The sequence below is a fragment of the Ochotona princeps genome, chromosome 14 (assembly GCF_030435755.1).
Source record: "Ochotona princeps isolate mOchPri1 chromosome 14, mOchPri1.hap1, whole genome shotgun sequence".
Taxonomy (NCBI): domain Eukaryota; kingdom Metazoa; phylum Chordata; class Mammalia; order Lagomorpha; family Ochotonidae; genus Ochotona; species Ochotona princeps.
Genome location: NC_080845.1, coordinates 57,971,771 through 57,992,648, shown reverse-complemented (window position 1 = coordinate 57,992,648; position 20,878 = coordinate 57,971,771). Strand labels below are relative to the sequence as shown.

Genomic DNA, 20,878 nt, shown 5'->3' with positions numbered 1-20,878 from the left:
AATCTGAGCCAGCCCCAAAGGATGATCACATGATACTAGCAGTTAAAGGGTTTGCTCTGAGAAACAACAGGAGTTTCTTTCTTTTTCCAAGTGTGTGACTATGCTGCAATGTTTAATCTACTTCCACTCCTCCACTCCTTTAACATCCCTAAAGCACTGGCATACCCAGAAATCTTCCAACATCTTCTCCTTGCCCTCAGCACACTACATCTGACCCACGTTTAAGGATATCGCCTCTATCCATCACGATCACAATATGGACCCTTATAATCCAACAACTCTTATCTTTTCTGGATCACTCCTTCCATTCTCTTTCTCTTTCCATCTCCTTCACCCCAACCACGTTTTCTTCCTTCCCTGTTTCAGAGATGCTGGTTAGTTGCTTCTGAATACACTAGCTCAGTCCAGACACAGCAATTTCACCCACTGCTATTTTAGTGCAGGCTATATCAAAAAATATTGAGAATTTTCCTGGTAGTGCTAATTATAATAGAAAAAGATTAAATGTCTAACAACAGAAGAGTGGGTAGACAATGGGATACTATGCAATCAAAAATATGTGGATTACCCATCTGGACAATAAGTAGCTGCACTCTGTGCTTGGTATACGTTTGCAAGGAAAGAATCTTGATTGAATTTGAACTGTAATACTGCATCAAGGTGGAGGAATCCACCAGGGGGGAGGGGCGTGGGGAGGGGTGGGGGGATTCCCAGAGCCTATGAAACTGTCACATAATGCAAAATAATTAATAAAAAAAATGTGGATTCTAAGATATGCCCAACAAAGCAAAACACTGTCACAAAAATAAACTTCAACAAGACTATAGACATAAATGAATACACACTGACTATTCCCATTTCCATGACTTTCAAAATAAGCAAAACAAAACTAAAGTATTAAAATTCAGAGATATGCTGACTCTTGCATATTGACAGATGTTGGGCGGAGAATAACAGAGATATCTGAGGTATCGTTGGTTCTCTATTTGACCTGAGTGATGGCGACCCTCATTCTGACGTTGCAATAATTCATGAGCTTTACCATGCCACCTGCCAACACTCACAGGGACAGGGACAGAAAATAGTCTGGGAAGATCCAGGCTGCAGCACTCACATGTGCATCCTAAAACAGAATGTGGGGTGGGCCAGGCTGCAACATTCACCAGCTCATACAAGGCCAAGAGGGAAGGGCAGACTATGCCGGGAAAGGGCCTAGCACCCTCTGCCATGTGTGAGGTCTTGATCTGAGAGTGGGCAGAGTACAAGAATGTGAGAAACACCCTTATTGGGTCATAGCTCTTGTGGTGAGCACATGGTTCAGGTCTGGTGGTCAGGCAAACTGGACAAGGTAGCTTTAACTATCGGCAAATGTGTGGGTTGGTTTTAGAAGAGGACGGACCAGACAGGGCCTAGCAAACCTTAGTTCACCAACAAGTGCAGAAACCAGGCTGGAACACAGGTCATACTGGGCTAGGCTGTCGCGCCTACCAGTGTGCATGAGCCAGGGATGAAAACAAAATGAACAGGGCCAGGTGCCAGCACTCACCAGCGAGAACTGGGATTGGGAGAAGGCTGGGTCATGCCAGGCTACAGCATCCAAAGGCCGAGACATGTGAGGGCCTATGCCAAGCTGGGTTAGAGCAAACACTGGCACGTGCAAGATCCATGGCTAGGAACAGACCTGGTTGGGGAGCTAAGGGGATGTTCTGGTTGGGTTGTGGTTCCCACTGGTGAGTACAAAGGCCAGAGTGGGGGTTGCGGTCTGGTCTGGGCATGGATGCTATCTCCCTCAGCATGAGTGTGGACTGGATCTGGAGTACACCAGATTAGGCTAGACTACAGCATCCACTGGTGCTCGTGAGACTCAGCATGGGTATAGGACAGTCTAAGGTAGGTCTCTGCCCCTGCTGAGCCATGTGTGAGCTGTGTCGGCATGTGGACTAGGCTTGACTGGGCTGTAACACACAACAGTAAATACTGTAATGGGTGAAGGACAGTTGGGAAAGGCCACTGTTCCTGCTAGGATAGGAGGTGGACTAAGTAGGGCTGGCCCACGGACCCATGCGTGTGCACGAGATCTGGCAATGGGAAAGGTCCTGATGGAGGAACTTGGACAACTCCTCTATCAGGACACTCCCTGCAGGTGAGTGCAAGACCCATGACAGGGAGCAGCCTGGACCAGGCCAGCGAATGGTACCCACTGGCACACATTTGGCACAGGATGGGGGCCAATCAGTCTGGACCAGTTCATATCAACTGCTGGTGAATCAAGCACCAGAATGGAGTGTAGTTCGGGGTGGGTTGGGTCGCAACACAAGCCACTTCACATGAAGGCCAGGACTGGGGTCCGGATGGGCTGGGCTAGGCTGTAGCCCCTACCAGCATGAGCTGGAATTGGGGGTGGGACGGACCCACCTAGGCTACAGCATCCACTAGCAAATATCGAGGTGAGGCGGGCCATGCCAGCCTGGGCCACAGCACCCAACCAGCACACATGAGACCCGTGGGGAAAGGGACAAAGCTGGCAGGGGGGTCTATGGAGGGCTCCCCTGCTGGATCACCACTCCCATTGGAGAACATGAGTTGGGATTGGTAAAGATCAGGCTAGGCAGAACTACAATACCTGTTGCCCTAATGTGAGCAAAATCAGGGGAAAGTCAGGCTGGGTGGTTGTTCTTACTGGTACATGCATAAGTCAGAATGGGTGTGGGTTGGTCGGGCTTTGCCACAGCATCAACAGGCAGAGGCTGGCATGGGAGAGGGAGCAAATTCTGTCAAGTTAAACTATAGAGCCACCTGGAGAGTGCATGATCCAGCAGTGGGAATGGCAACCCAAGAGGGAAACAATGGGCACCTCCCTCCTGGGTTGTCACTCCCACTGGTGAGCATGAGAACCAGGACTGGACAGGCATGGCTAGACAGAGAGTAGCACCTGCCAGCATTTGTATGGGCTGGCTAATGGGACTGGTTGGGTTGAACTAGACTTCAAGGCTCATTGACATGCATGAGAGCTGAATGGGATATGGGACAGACAGGACTAGTCTGCTGTGCATACTGGCAAGCATAGGAACCAGGACAGGGGGCATATATGATGGGGGTTATTGCAGGTCACTCTGACTAGGCTGCAGTACCCCCTGACATATGTGAAGACCGAGTGTGTTGGGCAGGATCAGTTTGGACTACAACACACATTGGTTTGTGTAGAAGACATGGCTGGAGAGAGAGCTGACCCAGCAATTGCAATCAGCAGCATGTGCATAAGCTGATTGGGGCGACAGACTGTGCCAGACCCTGTATTGGCAAACACACACACAAGAATCAGGTCTGGAGTCACCTCAGATGAATTTTCTATGGGGATCACCCCAACTGAATTGCTGGACTCAGAATCCCAACCATGGAGAGAATTGCAGGTTGCATAGCCTGATCGTGGAGTACATGTGTCAGAGCTGGGCCTCCTCAGTGGCTTAACAGTGGACAGCATATCCAGGTGCACACAGAGAATATAGCAGTACATTGGAGTCTACAAAGGACACCTGGTACCACAACAGAGGATGGAGGACAGAACAAACTGATCAACTACCCCAGCCAAGTGTTGGTAGCAAATACCTGGGCAAGTGGAAACTCTAAAGTGGACTATGTCAACCAGTGGATTCTGGGGAGATTTAATCATGCTTGGAGTGGCAGTACTGGCAATAATTTGGAACTGTTGAACTATCAAAACCTCATCAGCAGGACCCTCAGAGCACGCCCCACATCAGGGACCCTGGGGTGGTATCAAGTGGCTGTCTTCCATCCTAGCGTACAGAAGCATTTGAGAGGCAGTGTGGCTTCTCTCCTTGTCTCCCCTTTTCCCCCAGATACACGAAGGAAAAAAAAAGAGAGATGGAAATGGTGATCTCAACCACTTTTCTGTAGTCCTTGACCCTTATCACCCTAAACAACTATGTAAAAATCATCAAAAATAAAAATAATTACTAATTTTAATCAATTAATATAGGAAGATGAAACATAAACTCCAAGTGAGTTGGCTCTCCCCCTCTGTTTCATGTTCTTAAATGCCTGCAACAGCCAGGACTAGGCCCAGCCAAAGCCAAGAGCTGGGAATACAACTTGTATCTTCCTCAGAGAGAGAGGCCCAACCACTGGAGCTGCCACTGCTGCCTCCCAGGGTCTGCAGCTGCAGGAAGGTGGAGTCAGAAGCTGTAAGCCGCAATCAGACCCTGCTGCTCTGCTGTGGGGTGTGAACATGTGTTGTAATAGCAAGGCTAAACACTGGCCTTCATCTTCTATGTTTGCAAAGACAGTCATCCTCGTTCCCTCCTCTCTCTTCCTCCTGAGATTTCTTACACATGAGGGTCTGCTAAGACTTCTTGGTCCCACCATCAAGCGGCATGTGCAGTCTTTCAGCGAGCCAAGTCCTTCATCTCTGATTAGTTTTCTTGAATCCCTTCCTCAGTGAGCACAGGTGTAGAATGATTCTAGCCAATAAGGTGGTTAGAAACACTCCTGACATCATGCCCTCCACAGGTTAAAAAGAATGTTTATCCAACAACAAAGCTTCATCATCATCATCATCATCATCATCACTTTTGCTAATGTGTCAGCATCCCCTATTGTCATCTAATTTCCTTTATTTCTTTTGCTCAGCTGGTTCAGAAATCCCAACAAAGAGGAATCCTCTTATAAAGGCTCTGTAACAAGTCAGCACCTGGCTATGAATCCTACGCTGTGTCCAGCCCAGAGGTGCTTGGGCAGCTGGGACAGGAGGAGGGGCTGGCCACACAGGCACAGCTTACGTGAGTCTTCTCCATCCATGACTCCTTCCTGGTACCATGCACAGTAACCTACCAAACACTGGGTTCCCCATGCAAGAAGAGCAACGTGTTCTCCACCTGTGTGGGGCTGAGGCTGCTCTGGATCTGCCAAGGCCTCATCCCCTACTGCACATTCCTCATCTGTCTCTCTCCGTCTGTACTAGCAGCTGCTTGTTGTGCTTTTCCAAACCTAACAACTGTTTCTACTACACTGAGAGAGAATAAACAACAACGGGTGAACAAAAACACAGAGGGATTCCTCATCCCCACCCCGACTGTCCTTACAACACCACTTGATGCCAGCAGTTCCTTTATTCAGACGTCCAACGTGGACTTGGACACAAAGGCTCTTCGGATACTCCTGTGGTGTCACATGTACCACAGCTTTGCTCAAACCACAAAGCTCACTTCCAAGATTCATAGACTACAGCTGGTCAACTGTATTCCCTGCATTCCTTGAGGGCAGAATGACCACTTTTCAGAATGCCAAGAAACCCAGATGTTGGTGCAGGATCCAAGGTACAGCTTCCCTGCTACTGAAAAAAAAAATCTGGAATCTTCTTTGACTCATTCCTTTCCCCATGCAATCCACTGGGTCTCCAAGTCATGTTGCAATGTCTCCCAGAATTCCCTTTCTTCCAAATTGCCCTACTTCCATCATTTCTTAGGTCTTCGGTGTCTCTTGTGTGGAAAGTAGAAATCACCAACTGGTCCTCCTCCTCATCTCTGCCCTCGGCCATCATTGCCACAGTGATCACCACAAAACACTCCAACAACCACTGACTCCAGCACAGAGCTATATACATGCATGTGTATGAATGTCAAGTTACGTCCATATTGTGGCACCAGCAGGGCTGTTCTGGTTTGAACTGCCCTTGCCTTTTGGAGACACTAACCAGGACGACTCATGCAAAACTCTCAGCACAGTGTCTGACATCCAGTAGGTGCTCAATACATGTTCATTTTTATCCTGTATCTTGGACACCTGGGGCCCTGCATATGTGCTTAAGGAGCACTTTCCTATGCTCCTCTTATCACTCTGCAGTCAACTCTGGCCCAACAGTGCTCACTGTATGGCCCCTAGGGCAATGCCACACCACAGACACCTCCATTAGAATTCTGGAAATTCACTACCACCTCCAATGCACTTGTCTCTACAATGCAAAAGGAACAGCAAATGTTTTGCATACATAGAAAGGGCCCGTGAGGGCTAGGGTGATGGCTCAACTGGCTAATCCTAGCAAGTACCAGCATCCCACATGGGTTCACATCTCAGCTGCTCCACTTCCTTTCCAGTTCCCTGCTTGTGGTCTGGGAAATCAGTGGAGGACAGCTCAAATCCTCAGGACCCTGCATCCTCATGGGAGACCCGAAAGAAGCTCCTAGCTCCTGGCTTCCACCTGGCTCAGCCCTAGCCATTAAAGCCATATTAAGGAGTGAACCATAGGATGGAAGATCATCCTGTCTGTCTCTCCTCCTCTCTGTAAATCTGCCTCTCTAATAAAAATATATAATTTTTTCCCAAAAAGGGGGGTGGAGAAATACGTGGCTTTCTTAAATCAGTACAATATTTCGAGAGCTGATCGCCTTTGTCTCAAGCTGAGTCTCTACCTGCAGTGTGCACGCATGCTTTTCTCAGACTCACCAGGAGGGGGAGTGCTTGCCTGAGGCAGGGAGTTTGGGCATTCTTATCCTACTATCACCACCCCACCCCCTGAGATTTAATTGTCCTGTAATTCCTGCCTCACTAACACTGTTTCTTTATAACCGCCAAAGGCCCAGAAGACAAATGTCTCTCCACTCTTGCAGTTCTTCATCAACATGTGTCACAACCCTCTTCATGACTGATACTGTTCTCAAAATGTATTTTTCCGTAGTTACAGAAAGGAGTTGTTACAGACTAGAACAGCAGAGTTACTTGAATTCTAGGTCAGTGATGATTTCTCTGCATGCTTCATTTTGTTCCCAGGAGCCTGTGTGGTGTGAAAGTGTCCCACAGTGCTTAATCTCCAGCTCCCTAAATTCCCACGCAGGCTCCCACACTTATTTGCTGTGTGACTCTGGGCAGCTGCTTAGCCTCTCTGAGCTTGAGTGCCCTCTTCTACAACACAGCAGTAACTAGAGCACCTATAGCCATGGCTTACTAAAGAAGCTAATCAGTGCAACGTGCTTAGAACAGTGTCTGGCACAGCATGAACATTGCCTGCAATTTTGCAACTCCTGCCACCACATCTGAGAGGTGACAGTCCCCAAGCCCTAGAACCAAGAAAAGGGGGGGGGTGGCCACTAAATCTGCCATCTTGAAAGCAGCTCCACCAAGCGAACCTTGAGATGGATTTTATTGTACTTGGAGCCAATGCTTCCAGCCATGGTCACAGCGAGGTTTGGCCATGCAAACTCCAAATGAGCTTATCTACCTTGGATGTTGCTTTCAGAAACCCACATATGCAGGGAGATGTACGGCTCTAACAACCATGGTGGTTCATACGCAGGCTCCCAGGGAGCCCTTGCCACTGAGGCACATGTTGATGGTGGGAACTGTGGTGTCCTTGACAGCCCCAGAAATACTGCCCCACCTCCGGGAGAGTCCACCTACGCATCAGGGACACTCTTGTTTGCCACCACACTCCCACATTCCTGCAGGCAGAAGACATCCTCGCCTCTCACGTTGTCCACCAACGTCTACCCCTCTTACCTGAGCTCATTTTTATGAATGTCCATGATTTTTCGTTCCAGCTTCTGGGATTGCTTTGGGAAAATTTCAAACTCACTGACGTAATTCTCAGGATGCTCATCAGGATCGTAATCCCCCAGCTCAGCTGCAACCAGCAGAAAAACAAAGAGAAGGAGTAAAAGCAAATCAAGAGTAGGGTGTATGTGGGGTGTTCCCTGCCACCCAGAAGACCAGTGTGTTTGTCCCATGGAAGTTCATGGGCAGAGTATCTGGATTGGAAACTCAAAATGCACTTGGGCTTGTCAAACCTCTCGCAATCAAGTTTTTGGTACCTATACAACAAAAAACCCTCAATCATTATCTGTGCAACACAGCACTGTTGGCATGTTGGGGTCTAGACAATCTTACTGAGACTTTCCAAGGAATTATAGGATAATTAGTATCTCTAGCCTTCAGGCACTAAATACTAGGATTCATGATGCCCGCTACATCATATCCACCTCCCCAAGAAGTTAGCCCTAAATTTCCAAATCTCAATTAGACAGAAAGAATATGTTTAGCAGATCTACTGTGCAAGATAATAACCATGTATTACATATTTGACAAATCACTGAGAACAGATTTTAACATAACATAAAAAATAGCAAGTATGTGAACTAATACACCTGTCAGTGAGCTCAATTAAATCACTCCACAACATATGTGTATGTCAAAACAACGTGCCACGCGCCATCACTGTATGAAATGTTTATTTGTTAAATCTTTTAAAAAGTAGAGAAAGTTAATGTTCCTGGACCAGTGCAGTAGCTCAACAGGATAATCCTCCACCCTACAGCACCAGCATCCCATATGGGGGCCAGTTCATGACCTGACTGCTCCACTTACAATCCAGCTCTCTGATTACAGCTTGGGAAAGCAATGGAGAATGGGCTTAGTCCTTCAGCCCCTGCACACATATGAGAAACTCAGAAGAAGCTCCTGGTTCCTGGCTTCAGATCAGCTCAGCTCTGGCCACTGTGGCCATTTGTGAAGTGAACCAGCAGATGGAAGATCTCTTTATATCTCCTTCTTTCTGTAAATCTGCTTTTCAAATAAGAATAAATAATTTTTTTTAAAAAAGTGAATGTTCCTCCCACTATTTCCAAACTTTTCCAGGATAGTAGATAGTGCTACCCCTGGTTGGAAACAATGAGATTTTCTCAAGGTTCTTTCGCATCTCATATTCTGAGTCTAGCGATTCCCTGGACGGAGCTGCCTGCACTCAGATTTGGGCAGGCACAGCTCACTCATTCAAAAATTCCAACATAAAGGAACTCAAAATGTTTGCACTTAAAAATAAGCCTGTCGTTCTGCAAAGCCAATGATACACAACCATGTATATCAGAACCTACAAGGCTAAAATTCTAACTCAGCTAAATGCTGATTGACAACTTGGTAAAGGACAGACCTCATACATGACAGTCATCCCAGAAGACCACACCAGCCCAGGGTGTCAGTGATGGAATTGCCCAGCCCTGCATTCCTCGCAATGGCCCCTGTTGTTCAGTAGCTCAAGACTGCACAGGAGGATCTTCAGGCTATCTGTCTCTGAGCAGCCAGAGGGAGTTACTAGAAGCAGGTGCCCAGTCCACAGCCTGAAGGAGTAACGATGACACCTGGCAGTGGGCATGCTCTATGGAAACCACAAATGTACTGCATAAAATGAGCCCAATAGTAAGGTTCTCAGGCAGAAGCCAGGGAGACAATGCAATATGCAGGATTCAGGAGAAACTGTGTTAGCAGAATGTGATTATCAACATCTGAAGTAAGTGAGAAATCACTGTTCTGAACACATCTGAAAAACCACACCCAGTGCTGTCCCTTGTATCTACTGCTTTCCACCGCCCAATCACCCTACTGATTGCAAAGGGACAAAACTTGGAGGACTGCAAAGCTCTCAAAGGTCTTTAACAGAGTTCGAACTGCAGAGTTCCCCTAGCAACCTAGATATACACTATATGAGGAAGGACTTTTAAAACAAGACCCCAAATACATCAGTTTAGGAGAGCAACTGATTTATCTGATCACATAACAATGCAAATACTTCTTATTGAAGAACATTGTAGCAAACTAACAGAGATTTGAAAGAACAGATTTGCAAAATCAAGGGCTGACAAGGGCCAATATGCATCAGGGGGGAAAAAAAACCCCTACAAACCAATAAGATCATTGACAGAAAAAATGAATAGAGAAAAAGGCAAAGGAAATGAGCAGACAACTCTCAGAAGAGAAGATCCAAGAGTCAGCACAGAAAGAGATGCTGCGACTTGTAAGAGAGCAAAGCTGTGCATCACAATTCACATCTGTATCGGTGACAAACAGCAGGCCAGTGGAGACATGAAGAAATGGAAACAGCTGTACATTCAGGCATGGGGGAGGAGGGGAGGTTCTAGGTACATGTTGTTTTTCTAGAGAGACACTGGGAATGTTCCGAAAGCTGCTACGATCCAGTAATTTTACTTTTGGGTATGTGAGGGGACATCGGAACGTTCACAGGGAAATGGAATTACAGACAGTGTTCATTCCCGTGAGCTCTTGGGAAGTTCATGGGGAAATGGTATTAACAGCATGCGTTTCCCATGACCTTTTGGAAGATCCTTCACGCATCCCAGAAAAACTCTTAAGTGCCAAAAAAAAAAAAAAAGAGTGTGTTTACGGTTTTTCATCACAGCCTCAGTTGTGATAGTCAAAGGTGGCGACAACTTGGATGTTCTTTGTTGGCGGGACCAAAAGGTCTAACATAGGAAACACACTGAAAAGGACACTGGAGCCAATAAAACAAGAAGAGAGACATTCCCAGCAACAAGGGAAGGTACTCCAAAGAGTATTCTAAGTATGAAAAGGCAGAAATAAACAAAGTTCTGGAGCCCTGTGCAGTTTACAAAATTTAAATGCATACATACAAAACAGAATTAATCACTTTGTAAAGATGTTTGCAAAGACAAAAACATATTATGAATCCAGCCATTGCGTTTAAGATGGGAATGGAGAATAAAAGAAAGAGAAATCAATCAACAATAGAGGGACCCAACCAGGATCAATGATGAACACAGGCCATGCACTCAACCTAGTTTTGAATGAGCTAATACAAGTCTACACATGCATGCACACACTAGCCCTAGTGGGCTGACCCTAGGCCTAAATATTCATGCCACAGCATAACCCAATACCTTCACTTCCATAGACAATGAGGTAATGGGTCACTGATGCAAAATCGAGTCTTCTTTGGCACATAGGTCAGTCTACAAAGTGGTTGTGAGGTGGCAGGCATTTCTCCTTCCAAGAAACCTTGATGTACAACAGCCTTGTCCTACTTAACATGACAAATAGTGGCCTGGAAAGGGCCAGAAATGCCTTGAAACCCTCATAGGGTTGCTCCCTCATCGCAAGCCCTATTCTCTCTTCCCGTAAGGCTTGTTGTTGACTCTGACTTTCCCTAAAGCAGAAGGCAACTTAGAACTGAGTAAAGATCTTTACCAAGTGTGGTCCTCCCCTATTTAAACATATTGACACATGGCACACAGCATCTTGAATGGTCTGAAGTTTCAAAGAGATCCTCACACTTTTCTAGCAGAATTCAACTGCCAGGAAATTCCAAAGAGTTGGAAGCAAAGTGGTGAATGGGTTCTGGTGATGTCTGAGGGAGCACTCACTCCAACAGAGCACTGAGTACAGCACACAGGAACTCCAGAGTTAACTCCAAGATCCCTACCCAGCTGGGTCAAGGTGCCTTCAAGGATGCTCACAGAAGGACCATGACCAACACCATTACAGTTGCCTGCCCATCGGGTCTTAGGAGTGCAATGCTGCCCACCTAAGTCATCCATTAGGAGAACCCATGAACAACCAAACACATGAGCAAGACCCTACCATACGTGACCTACTAACCTTTCCCAAGTCCAGGAAGGTATACATGGGTACAATGAAGACAAATGCCCTGGCACGTTGACTGTGTTGAGTGGTGAGCCTGTTGTGTGCAATAAGAAAGCACCTAAACTCTACTCCTGTGAAACCAGATTCTATGTGAAAGCCAAGTACACAATAGGACCCAGAGCAACTAAGCCTAAGGAGAGAAACAATGTGAAGGAGAGAGGCCTGCTTAAATGTGGAGGAAGTGACATCTGAACTGATTTCTGGATGACTAGCAGGGGCTGAGGAAACACCCCAGCGCCTGAACACGCCAAGCCAAGAAGACAAGCCTGTTCTCTCCATGATGTTGTTTTGTAGAAGGACTTTTTTTAAGCAAGAAAGGTTAGAAATAGATGGCAAGGATCTTTTTTTATTTTGCACTTTGTGTTATGAAAGAGCACACACTGCCCACTGGACACACCCACTGAATCCAGTTGTCACAGGTGGCAAGCCAACGGCTACCTGGTTGTCTCCTGCCCGCTCCAGGTACACTGTGGCTTCAAACACACTCCTTGAAGCAGGCAAGAAGACCATGGGAGCCCCCTGGCCTCATGTTCACTAATCATTTACCCTGTTTCCCTCATCACTCTAAGAAAACGTGGTCTGAGCCCAGCTTTATCTGCATTTCTCTGTGACCTTCAGGGTCACTGTGGCCTTAAGTTCAAGCGTCAGAGAACCTCAGAATCCAGCTTCAGCCAAATGTGTGGAAAGTGATCCACAGCCATGACTGAGTTTATAAATGGAAATTCCTTCCCCATCTGCCAGTCCACTTCCCAGTCTGCTTCCCCAGGGTGCTGCCTGTGTGCTCCCTGGTAACAGGGAGGGTTCTCTGGATGCAGTCATTGGGGGCTTTACTCTAAAAGCAGAACAGGATGGCGCGCTTCCCTGGCAGGTCCCTCCGGGGATGGTTCTTGAAGAACAGTCACTCCTCTATGCTCTGGCCTGGCTCACCCAGGACCCCTCCCTCCCTCCCTCCCAACTTTCTCAGGCTCCCTCTTTCCCTTTCTCTCTCCTCAATGTTACTCTAGCAAACATGTAAATGCGTAACCCTGTAGTAGCTCTGATAGCCCCAGAGGGCCAGCACACCTGAGTCACTCACTCCACTCCTAGTTGCTGAGCCCACCCCCAGCCACATATGGCTGCTTCAGGCCCTGAAAGACATGCTTTTCCTCAAATGCCCTCTTCATCAGGAAGGGACAGTCAAAGGCCACCCCAAGTCCACACAGCAACTGGCCTCCCTCTCTGCCAACCTCCAAAGGCTTGTCCACTCTACAAAGAGCAGCAGCCAAGGCTGACGTGCTGCAGTGATTTTAGATCAGAGGACCAGAGAAGGACGTACAGTGGACCCATTTCATAGAGGGACAAACGGAGGGGTTTCTCTATTGTGCACATGCCAGGAAGGGAACAGGAAGGAGGATTCATGTTGAGAAGTGGTAGGCCAGACCATGAGAGCAGTGCCTGGCTCACCTTGTCATGTACCTCACAGCTGGCGAAAGGATGTGAGAGACACAGATATGTACAGAGACAGTGAGAGAGAGAGATTCCAGAAGACTAGTGGGAAGAAAAAATAATAAAAAGACGACTGTTTTGGTGCAAGTATTTTTTTAAATCCATACATAGTTTTGTCATAATATGTAATTTTTGTGAGTCTTTTGCAGAGCCCATGTATTCATAGATTTTAATGTTTTGAGCACCAAAAATAGACTTATGTTTTAGTTATATTTTCTACAAATAGAAAGACAAAAGAGTGAGAGAAAAGAAGGAATGAAGGAAGATAGATTCACAGAATAATTCCTTGGATTGACACCTGACTTGCTAGACTCAGCTTCAACCCCTCTCCTATACCCAAATATACCTCTTAGCCCCCATACTTGTCAGTCAAAACTCAGGACACAGAACACCTCCCTGCCCTTGGCCAGAGCCTCTTGTGACACCGTACAACATAGCTCATTTGCAAGAGACTCAGGACTTGACCTTGAGCCATGTGCTTTCATGTTTGCAAATTATCTGTGGATAGCTCAGCTCGGCCTTCCTCCTGGGCCCCAGTGGCTTGCGAGAGATGGTGAAGAGGGGCTCTGTTGTTAAATGCCCAGGTCGCTACTGGCCTCTAATCACAGACACTGGTATAGATGGAGGGGAGGGGAATCTCCGAACAGCCCAGGACAAAGTCAGTTGTGGGTGAGCTTGGGCCAGACTTACCTTGAACGACACAGGCACCCAGGTAGGCAGCATCAGAGAAGGAGCACAGCAGTCGGCCATGAAAAATATCTCTTTTAATTTGCAAATACAAAAGGTACCTGCAATACAAAAGGAGAAGATGTGCTGAGTCTTGGTTAGCACAACCTAGGGGAGGAGGAGGGCTGTTCACGCTTTATTTGCTGGGCTCACCAGAAGCCTGCCCAGTTCAAACAAGCAGCTGGGACTCCACACACCAGAGAGGGGCTGTGGATTCAGAAAACCTCGAGTGTCTGGGCTGAGCAGAACTTTTCAGCTTCTAAAGCCAACTGGGCTGAGTCTTCTTAGCATTTGCCAAGAGGCATAGAAGGAGCCAAGCCAAGCCACAGGGCTCTACGGCTGCAGCTGTGGGCAGGGACTCCCTCACGGTAATGACCAGGGCCACTGTCATCACCACCTGCACCTGTATTTAAAACAGAGACAGCTAAGACCAACCCATTTGCCTCTTGGGAGCAGACAGACTCATAGCAACTGGTGGCAAAGAGACTCAGTTCTGAGGCCAGCCAGGAATCCAATTGGTGAACAGCTGGCGCTGCCCTCTGCCAAGTACCCACACCTGCAGTAACAGTGAGGTCATATGTCTACCTGGGGCATGAAATGGCTGGTGAAGGGGCTCCCCTGGCAGCAAAGGGGAAGGCAGGGGCTCCCAAGGAAGTGTTTGGCCCCCGCAAGGATCCAGCCTAGTGTTACCTCACAGAAAGGCAGACCAGGTATGCCCAGTTCTTGCAGCAAATCAAGGAGATTGGCTTGCAATGAATTTTATTTTACTTTATTTTATTTTCAAGATACAACTCTATAGGCTCAGGGGTTTTCCCTGCCACACTCACCATCTCCCTCCATCCCCTCCCAACTGTTTTCCCCTATATTATTACAATCATCTAGTCCTTCAGCAATAGTCACAAGTCCATCAATCTTCTATTTAAGTTTATCGTGACATTGCTGTTATAGAGAATGGTAGAAAATCCAGTGTCCTGTTGTCAAAATATATTTAAAAGTTTCATTTGGGAGCCCATCTTTTATTCGGGAATAGAGGTGCATACTGCAATGTTAGAACTAAATTTTTTAAAACGCTGTAGTTCCCAGAAGCGATCACCAGGGGGCGCCAGTCTGCCAGTCCTAACAAGATCGTTTTTGCCAGAATCTTTCTGTTGGCCATGCTAATTGAGCTCTCCGGATTTCTATCCAAGGTTCAGGACATTGCTTCTGCCCATCTAACCTCAGGAGAGTATGCAGATTCTTTTCTACACTTGTGTTTTAAAATATTATTATTTATTTGAGAGTCAGGGAGACACAGAGTCCCCACCCCTGGTTAACTCTTCCAAATACCCATGATGGGCAGGCCTGGGCTGACCAAAGCCAGGAGCCAGGAATGCTTTTTCCATTTTCCCCATGGGTGGTGGGACCCACGTACTCGAGCCATCGTCTGTACCCTCCCAGGGTCTGCACTTTGCACGAAGTGGAAGTCAGATGTCAGAACCAAACACTGAACCCAGGCACTCCTGTATGACACAGGTGTCTACCACTCCAGCAAACACTTGCCTCTGCTCTTGCTTTAGAGGGTTGGGGCAGAGTGAAAGAATAGCTCTCCACCATCCAGCTCAGTTACTACCTTGCGATAGGGGGAAGCGTGATTAGGCCGCAGGATGAGCAGTATGTGGTTCAACAGGACATCAGGGTGAATATGAGACTGTGTCTGTGGAAGTCAGCCTCTGACCGGATGAGCCAAGCAGGTGGACACCATCTAATCTATTGAGGCACAGGGAGGTTAGGTACACTTGCACCTGGTGCTCTACATGGACATTAGTCTCCTGCCGTCAGCATTCCTGGTCTGTGGACCTTCACCCATGCACTGGAATTCACACCCTGGCTCAGCAGCTCTCGGACCTCTAACCCAGCGTTCCAGCCTCTGGCTCGCAGCCAGCAGATCCCAGGATTGCTCTGCCTCTACAACCATGCGAGCCAATTTCTCACAGCCAATCTCATCATTTCTGCATACACCCATGAGGGGCCTTCGGAAAGGACATGGAGAGTGGAAAGGAGAACTCACAGGCCTTCCCATGAACTTTCAAAAAAAATTTAGTACCATTCTAAGCACAGTATCACTTTCTAAGGCTTACTTTTATTTGAAAGGCAGAGTTACAGAGAGGACAGAGAGAAAAAGATCTTCCAACTATTGATTAGCTCCCCAAATGGTCACAATAAACTGGAGCCGGGCCAGTCTGAAACCAGAAGCCAAGAGCTTCTTCTGGGTCTCCCACGTGGGTGCACGGACCCAAGCGCTCAGGCATCTTCTGCTGCTTTCTCAAACACATGAACAGGAGCTGGATTGGAATTAGAGCAGTTGGGCCTCTGAACTGATACCCATATGAGATGCCAGCACTGTAGGTGAAAGCTTAATCTGATATGCCCCAGAACTTTTCAAATGTTTTAACTCTGTGTGTGTGTGTGTGTCCATATCCTGTCAGTTCTGCTTCCCTGGAGGACTCTAATGCCCTCCTCCAGGAGTCAAGTCATGTGATTGCTCAGCCTTCCAAGGAGCAGCTGGCACAACTCCACAGGAGAGGCTGAAAAATGGAGGACCAGTGAGGATGACTAACACCTGAGGGCCACAGAGCGACGGCCAGGCCTGGTGTGCCGCAACCCAGGATGTTGGGGCAGATTCAGTGCCTTCCCAATGCTTTCATTCAACGAGTCTTCATTTCTCACCTGTGCTATGCTGTGTACTGCACCAGGCACGGGCAACCCAGGTGGCCCACAGGACGCTCTTGGTGGAGAGCATTGTGAGGAGCTAAGTCAGGGTAGGAGGAGCAGCAGGGGAAAGGCAGCTGCTCACACAGTTCCAGCTCGGTTTAGGGTTCATTTTGTCAAAAGAACACTACTGCGCTTGTTAGGGAAGGAGCCTAGGGCACTCCCTGGATCAGTGCCCGAACTGGAGATGGAGAAAAGGGCGCCTCTCAGTCAGTCCCCATCGCGGCCTTGCAGGAAATGTTCAGAATACACAGGAACTAAGGGGAGTGCAGAGAAACAGGATGTTTATAGGAAATCTATACCTACAAGGGTGACAAGAATGTTCTGCAGTTAGATCACCATGGTTGTGTTGGCATATCCTTGAGAACAGACTAAAAACCACTAAGCTGAAAATTTTCATACCTGTCCCGGGAAATGAATACTTCTGAACACACAACCTTCCTTCAAGTTCTCAAATGCTGGAATGCTGCAGAACCACCTGAAGAGGATGATGAAGATACACTTTTCTGGTGCGCCTCCCCAGGGTTTTAGATTCAGTGGGTCTGGGGCAAGGGCCATAAATCTGTGTTTGTGATGAATTCCCAGGTGATGCTGGATGAGACCCAGAAACTGTTTACAGATGTGAGAGCCTGAGTTCTGACCCACAACTCAAGAGATCAGGGCTAAAATGAAAGCTACCAGGGGCCTGGAATCCAGATGCCAGCTTTCACAGCCACTACTCCTGTCAGTGAGCTCTGGACGTAAGCAGGGTTACCGTGGAGTCAGCATAATCCACCAGTCCTTCCAAATGGCTTCGAATTTAGGATGCGTATTTTCTAATGTGAGAGCTCCCAAAACAACAATGCGTCTTTTTCCCCCAGTTTCATTCCTGTATTACACAACAAAACACTAGTGGGTCTGAAACACAATTTACTGTATCATTTTCATTATATTACTTCTCTACTGAACGCGAATTTAGAGATTGTTCTTACTTTACAAATTAAAATTAGCATGTTTCTGGTAAGATTCAATTCCATGTAGTATTTATAGACGACGACCCAGGAATCAAGGATTTTAGGTGAGTGTTTAAACAGAGAACTGAAGGACAAAAAGGCACTTCCAGCTCCTCTCTGGGTATGTAATTGTTCTCACTCTTGTTAACTTCCTTGCTTATGCCCATGTCTTGACTCCAAAACATGCTTTATCAAAAGCATGGCAATGAATGTAAGCTCAACTTCTTCTCAAATTGTATATTATCTTTACAAGAAGAAAATCAAATGTCATCAAGACGAGCATTTAGGCAGTATGGACTCAAAGATTTCTGTGGTTTCTAAATTGGTTTGGAACTCCAAGGACTGTGTTAAGAAAAGCCCATTTCTCCCCATAGGCAGGCAGAGGACTATTTTAGTTTCCTTTGGAAAGATTAAACTGTCCACAGCTATTCCGTCCAAGGCAGAAAGCCTCTAGTGAACTCAACTGAGGGGGTTCACTGGAGTCCTTAACTAGAGCTATATGTTTTCTTACTCTCAAAAGGGACTTTGCTCAACAACAAAAGATCTTTCTTTAAGTTATCAGGTGGTATATATTCAAAGCTTACTCTCTAGACCAGATTAGAAAGCAGATTATGATGACGAAAGAGAGATTAGTATTTTATCTGCTCTTCGAAATCACACTGTTAGCACCTTCCAAGTGAACCACTTCTACAGCCACCCATGTCTCATTCATCTAGACAAGGAAATGAAGATGAATTTATCAAAAACAGTTTTCACACCTGAAGCAAGCCAAGGCCACATCACTGTGTGATTCTGTTTCTAATGACATGCCATGTGTAGCCTGTCCATGCAAGTGGGTAGTTGCCAGTGGCTGGGAGAAGCAGAATGGGCAGGGGCAGTTTGGGGGCACAGGGCTTCTGCTTGAGGGGAGAAGAGAATATTCTGGAACCACACAGTCATGATGGCTGCCCAACACTGTGCACATACTCAGTGTCACTAAGGTGCACACTTCGAAGTGGAGGAATCAATCCATGTTACATGAAATGTACCTTAACAGAAAGAAAAAGGCAGGCCAGAGGGCAAAATGCCCAATAGCATGTCAAATGTCCACCATCTGTCATCCTTCTGTTTAGACACACACACACACACACCTCCCCAGCACAGACTTCTCCAGGCAATTGTGGACATATGAGTAACAGAATGGGCCCACACAGTCTCTCAGAGCTGCTACCATGGAACGCTACCAGAGACGGGGGTACAAAGCAGAATTCCCGAGAATCCCAAACCCTCCCACGGCCAGTGAGCAAGGAGAATGGCTGATTATCCTGAGAGCTGATTATACTCGGTGACTTGGGGCATCACTAAATCACAGCCTGATCAAGAACCAAGCACATGACAGCAGTTACCTCCAACCACCACTGCCACCCCAGCCCCTGGGGTCCTGCTCAGCAGCACATTGTTTATGGAAGCGGAGCTCCACAGGCCAACCAAAGGTAACTCAGGAAGAGGAATTTAGGAAAGCAGCAAGGGAATCCGTCCAGAGAGCTGGGCTACAGGTGGAGGGATACCTTCCCCACAGCTGCCATTCTGTCAGCAAAGAGCAGCATAACCCGCCGACTCTTCTGCCAAGTCACCTTGGTCCCTCCCAGCACATCATGGGCACAAGAGACAGGCCAGGGCTACACCAGTGGGGGGGGGGGGGGGAGGGGGGCGGGGGGGGAGCCACCAAAACATCCAGCCGCCTTCTGTTTATTTTTAGAACCCCACTCTCAGATGTTTCCAGAGCATACATCCCACTCATAACCCTTGTTTTTTTTTTTTCACAGTTAATTACACTTCCAGTGACAACTATTTGAAACCAATCTCAAGACAATTAAATGGAAGCAAAAAACTGGGAGCTAAATGCGGAGTTCAGCGCCTGCTGAGGTTGAGTCCTCAGTCTGGGACCGGGAATCCTGTCTGGCCGGCTGGACTCCAGGCCCTGGCTGGGTAAAGGCACACAGCAGACATACAAATAAATGGAAAATACCTTGTGAGCTCTTCTTTAATCTTCAAGGGTTCATGAGGGTAGAATTTCACTCTAAAGCACATGGTATATGGTGGATGAGCTGAAACATCACAAAGAAAAAGCATGAGAAATGCGGCAAGAAGACCAGAGACTCAGATACCCACAGAACGTCAGCCAGGGGACCTCACAGACAGGCCTGTGGGCAGGGGCCCAAGAAAACAGAGTGACAGTAACAATGAAACTCCAAGGAAACACTTGCCAGGAGGATGCCCCCAGCCAACACAGCAGCCTGGTTGGGCAGGACATTTTTCCACACCCCAGTTCACCTGCACTCCCAACTACTCTCCAGGAAACATTTTCTCATCGGCTTCTCCCCAGCCCCTTGTGACAGATAAATGGTCCATAAGCATCATGCAGGCTTTGCGGGTTCATGAGGCAGAGATGTTACTGCACCTGATACTTCCCCTCAAATGATGATGCCTTTGAATTAAAAATAGAAGTGATTTTTAAATTTCTTTTTGAAAAAAGGAGAGTCAGCCACGCATAGATCTTACGCTGTAGATTTTTAGAATTGTCTGCCTAGGAGGCAATCATCTATATGAAAATCAACACTTTTGTCATTCTCTGGTTTGTCTGAACCAAGACAGTACTATTCAATTCTACAGAGATAGTAACTGCAATTCTAGTTGAGGTTTATGATTCTGGGATATTCTTATTGCGTCAAATATCCACAACTCAACAACCAGTTAATAATATTCCACTGAACTTCCAATATCTTCTTTCTAAAACAAATACTTATAATATTAACTTAATAAATGAATCCAAGTGAAGTCACATATACAATGAACAATCTTAAAATCAAACAAATAAGGTGATTAATATTTCTGTTTTCATGGGTGGCCGACATGCTGTTCACTCCTATTTGTCCCAGCAGCGCTATCAGGAGGAGCTCTGAGTCTACATCCAAACATGAAGATAAAACCAAACCTTCCAGACTCCTCCTTTGAAAAAGGCAGGGGTAGAATCACAAGCCATTTCTATAGTATCTGAGCTAGTCTGGATGTAAACAAAAATGTTAATGTAGAAAGAACCATCTGCAACAAATATAAATGTGTAATGAGAATAATTCAATCAAGAAGGCAATTAAGTAGTTTGACAGCATCCACTTCACCAGAAAACACAGTAGCATCTTGCTGGCTGTCTCAGCCAAGAAGGTGATCTCACACACACACACACACACACACACACACACACATTAGTGCTAGTGCTGTACCTCCCCCATGAACTAGCAAATTTCCTATTTTAACTGAGTGCTCCTATTTAAACCTATGTTCCCTAGGGTTAAGAAAGGAAACATTTTTCCAAAGCACTGGGAGGAATATGGACATCTTGCCTACAGCAAAGAAGCAACTTAGAAAAATGCAAATGACCCTCAAGCCATTTATCATTCATAATGATCCAGAAATCCAATCTCAATTCA

At 46.8% G+C, this 20,878-nt stretch overlaps 1 protein-coding gene across 3 annotated transcripts in view; it reads right to left on the bottom strand.

Moving 5' to 3' along the window:
* Nucleotides 1-20,878, bottom strand: part of FRMD3 (FERM domain containing 3) — a 262,640-nt gene that overhangs the window by 58,195 nt on the left and 183,567 nt on the right. For all 3 annotated transcript variants that reach the window (XM_004581134.3, XM_004581133.3, XM_058672580.1), the window contains 3 exons: nucleotides 19,420-19,498; nucleotides 13,636-13,733; nucleotides 7,510-7,633 (listed from right to left, as the gene is read on the bottom strand). In XM_004581134.3, the coding sequence (XP_004581191.2) occupies nucleotides 7,510-7,633; nucleotides 13,636-13,733; nucleotides 19,420-19,498 (301 nt within the window). The remainder of the gene's footprint in view (nucleotides 1-7,509; nucleotides 7,634-13,635; nucleotides 13,734-19,419; nucleotides 19,499-20,878) is intronic.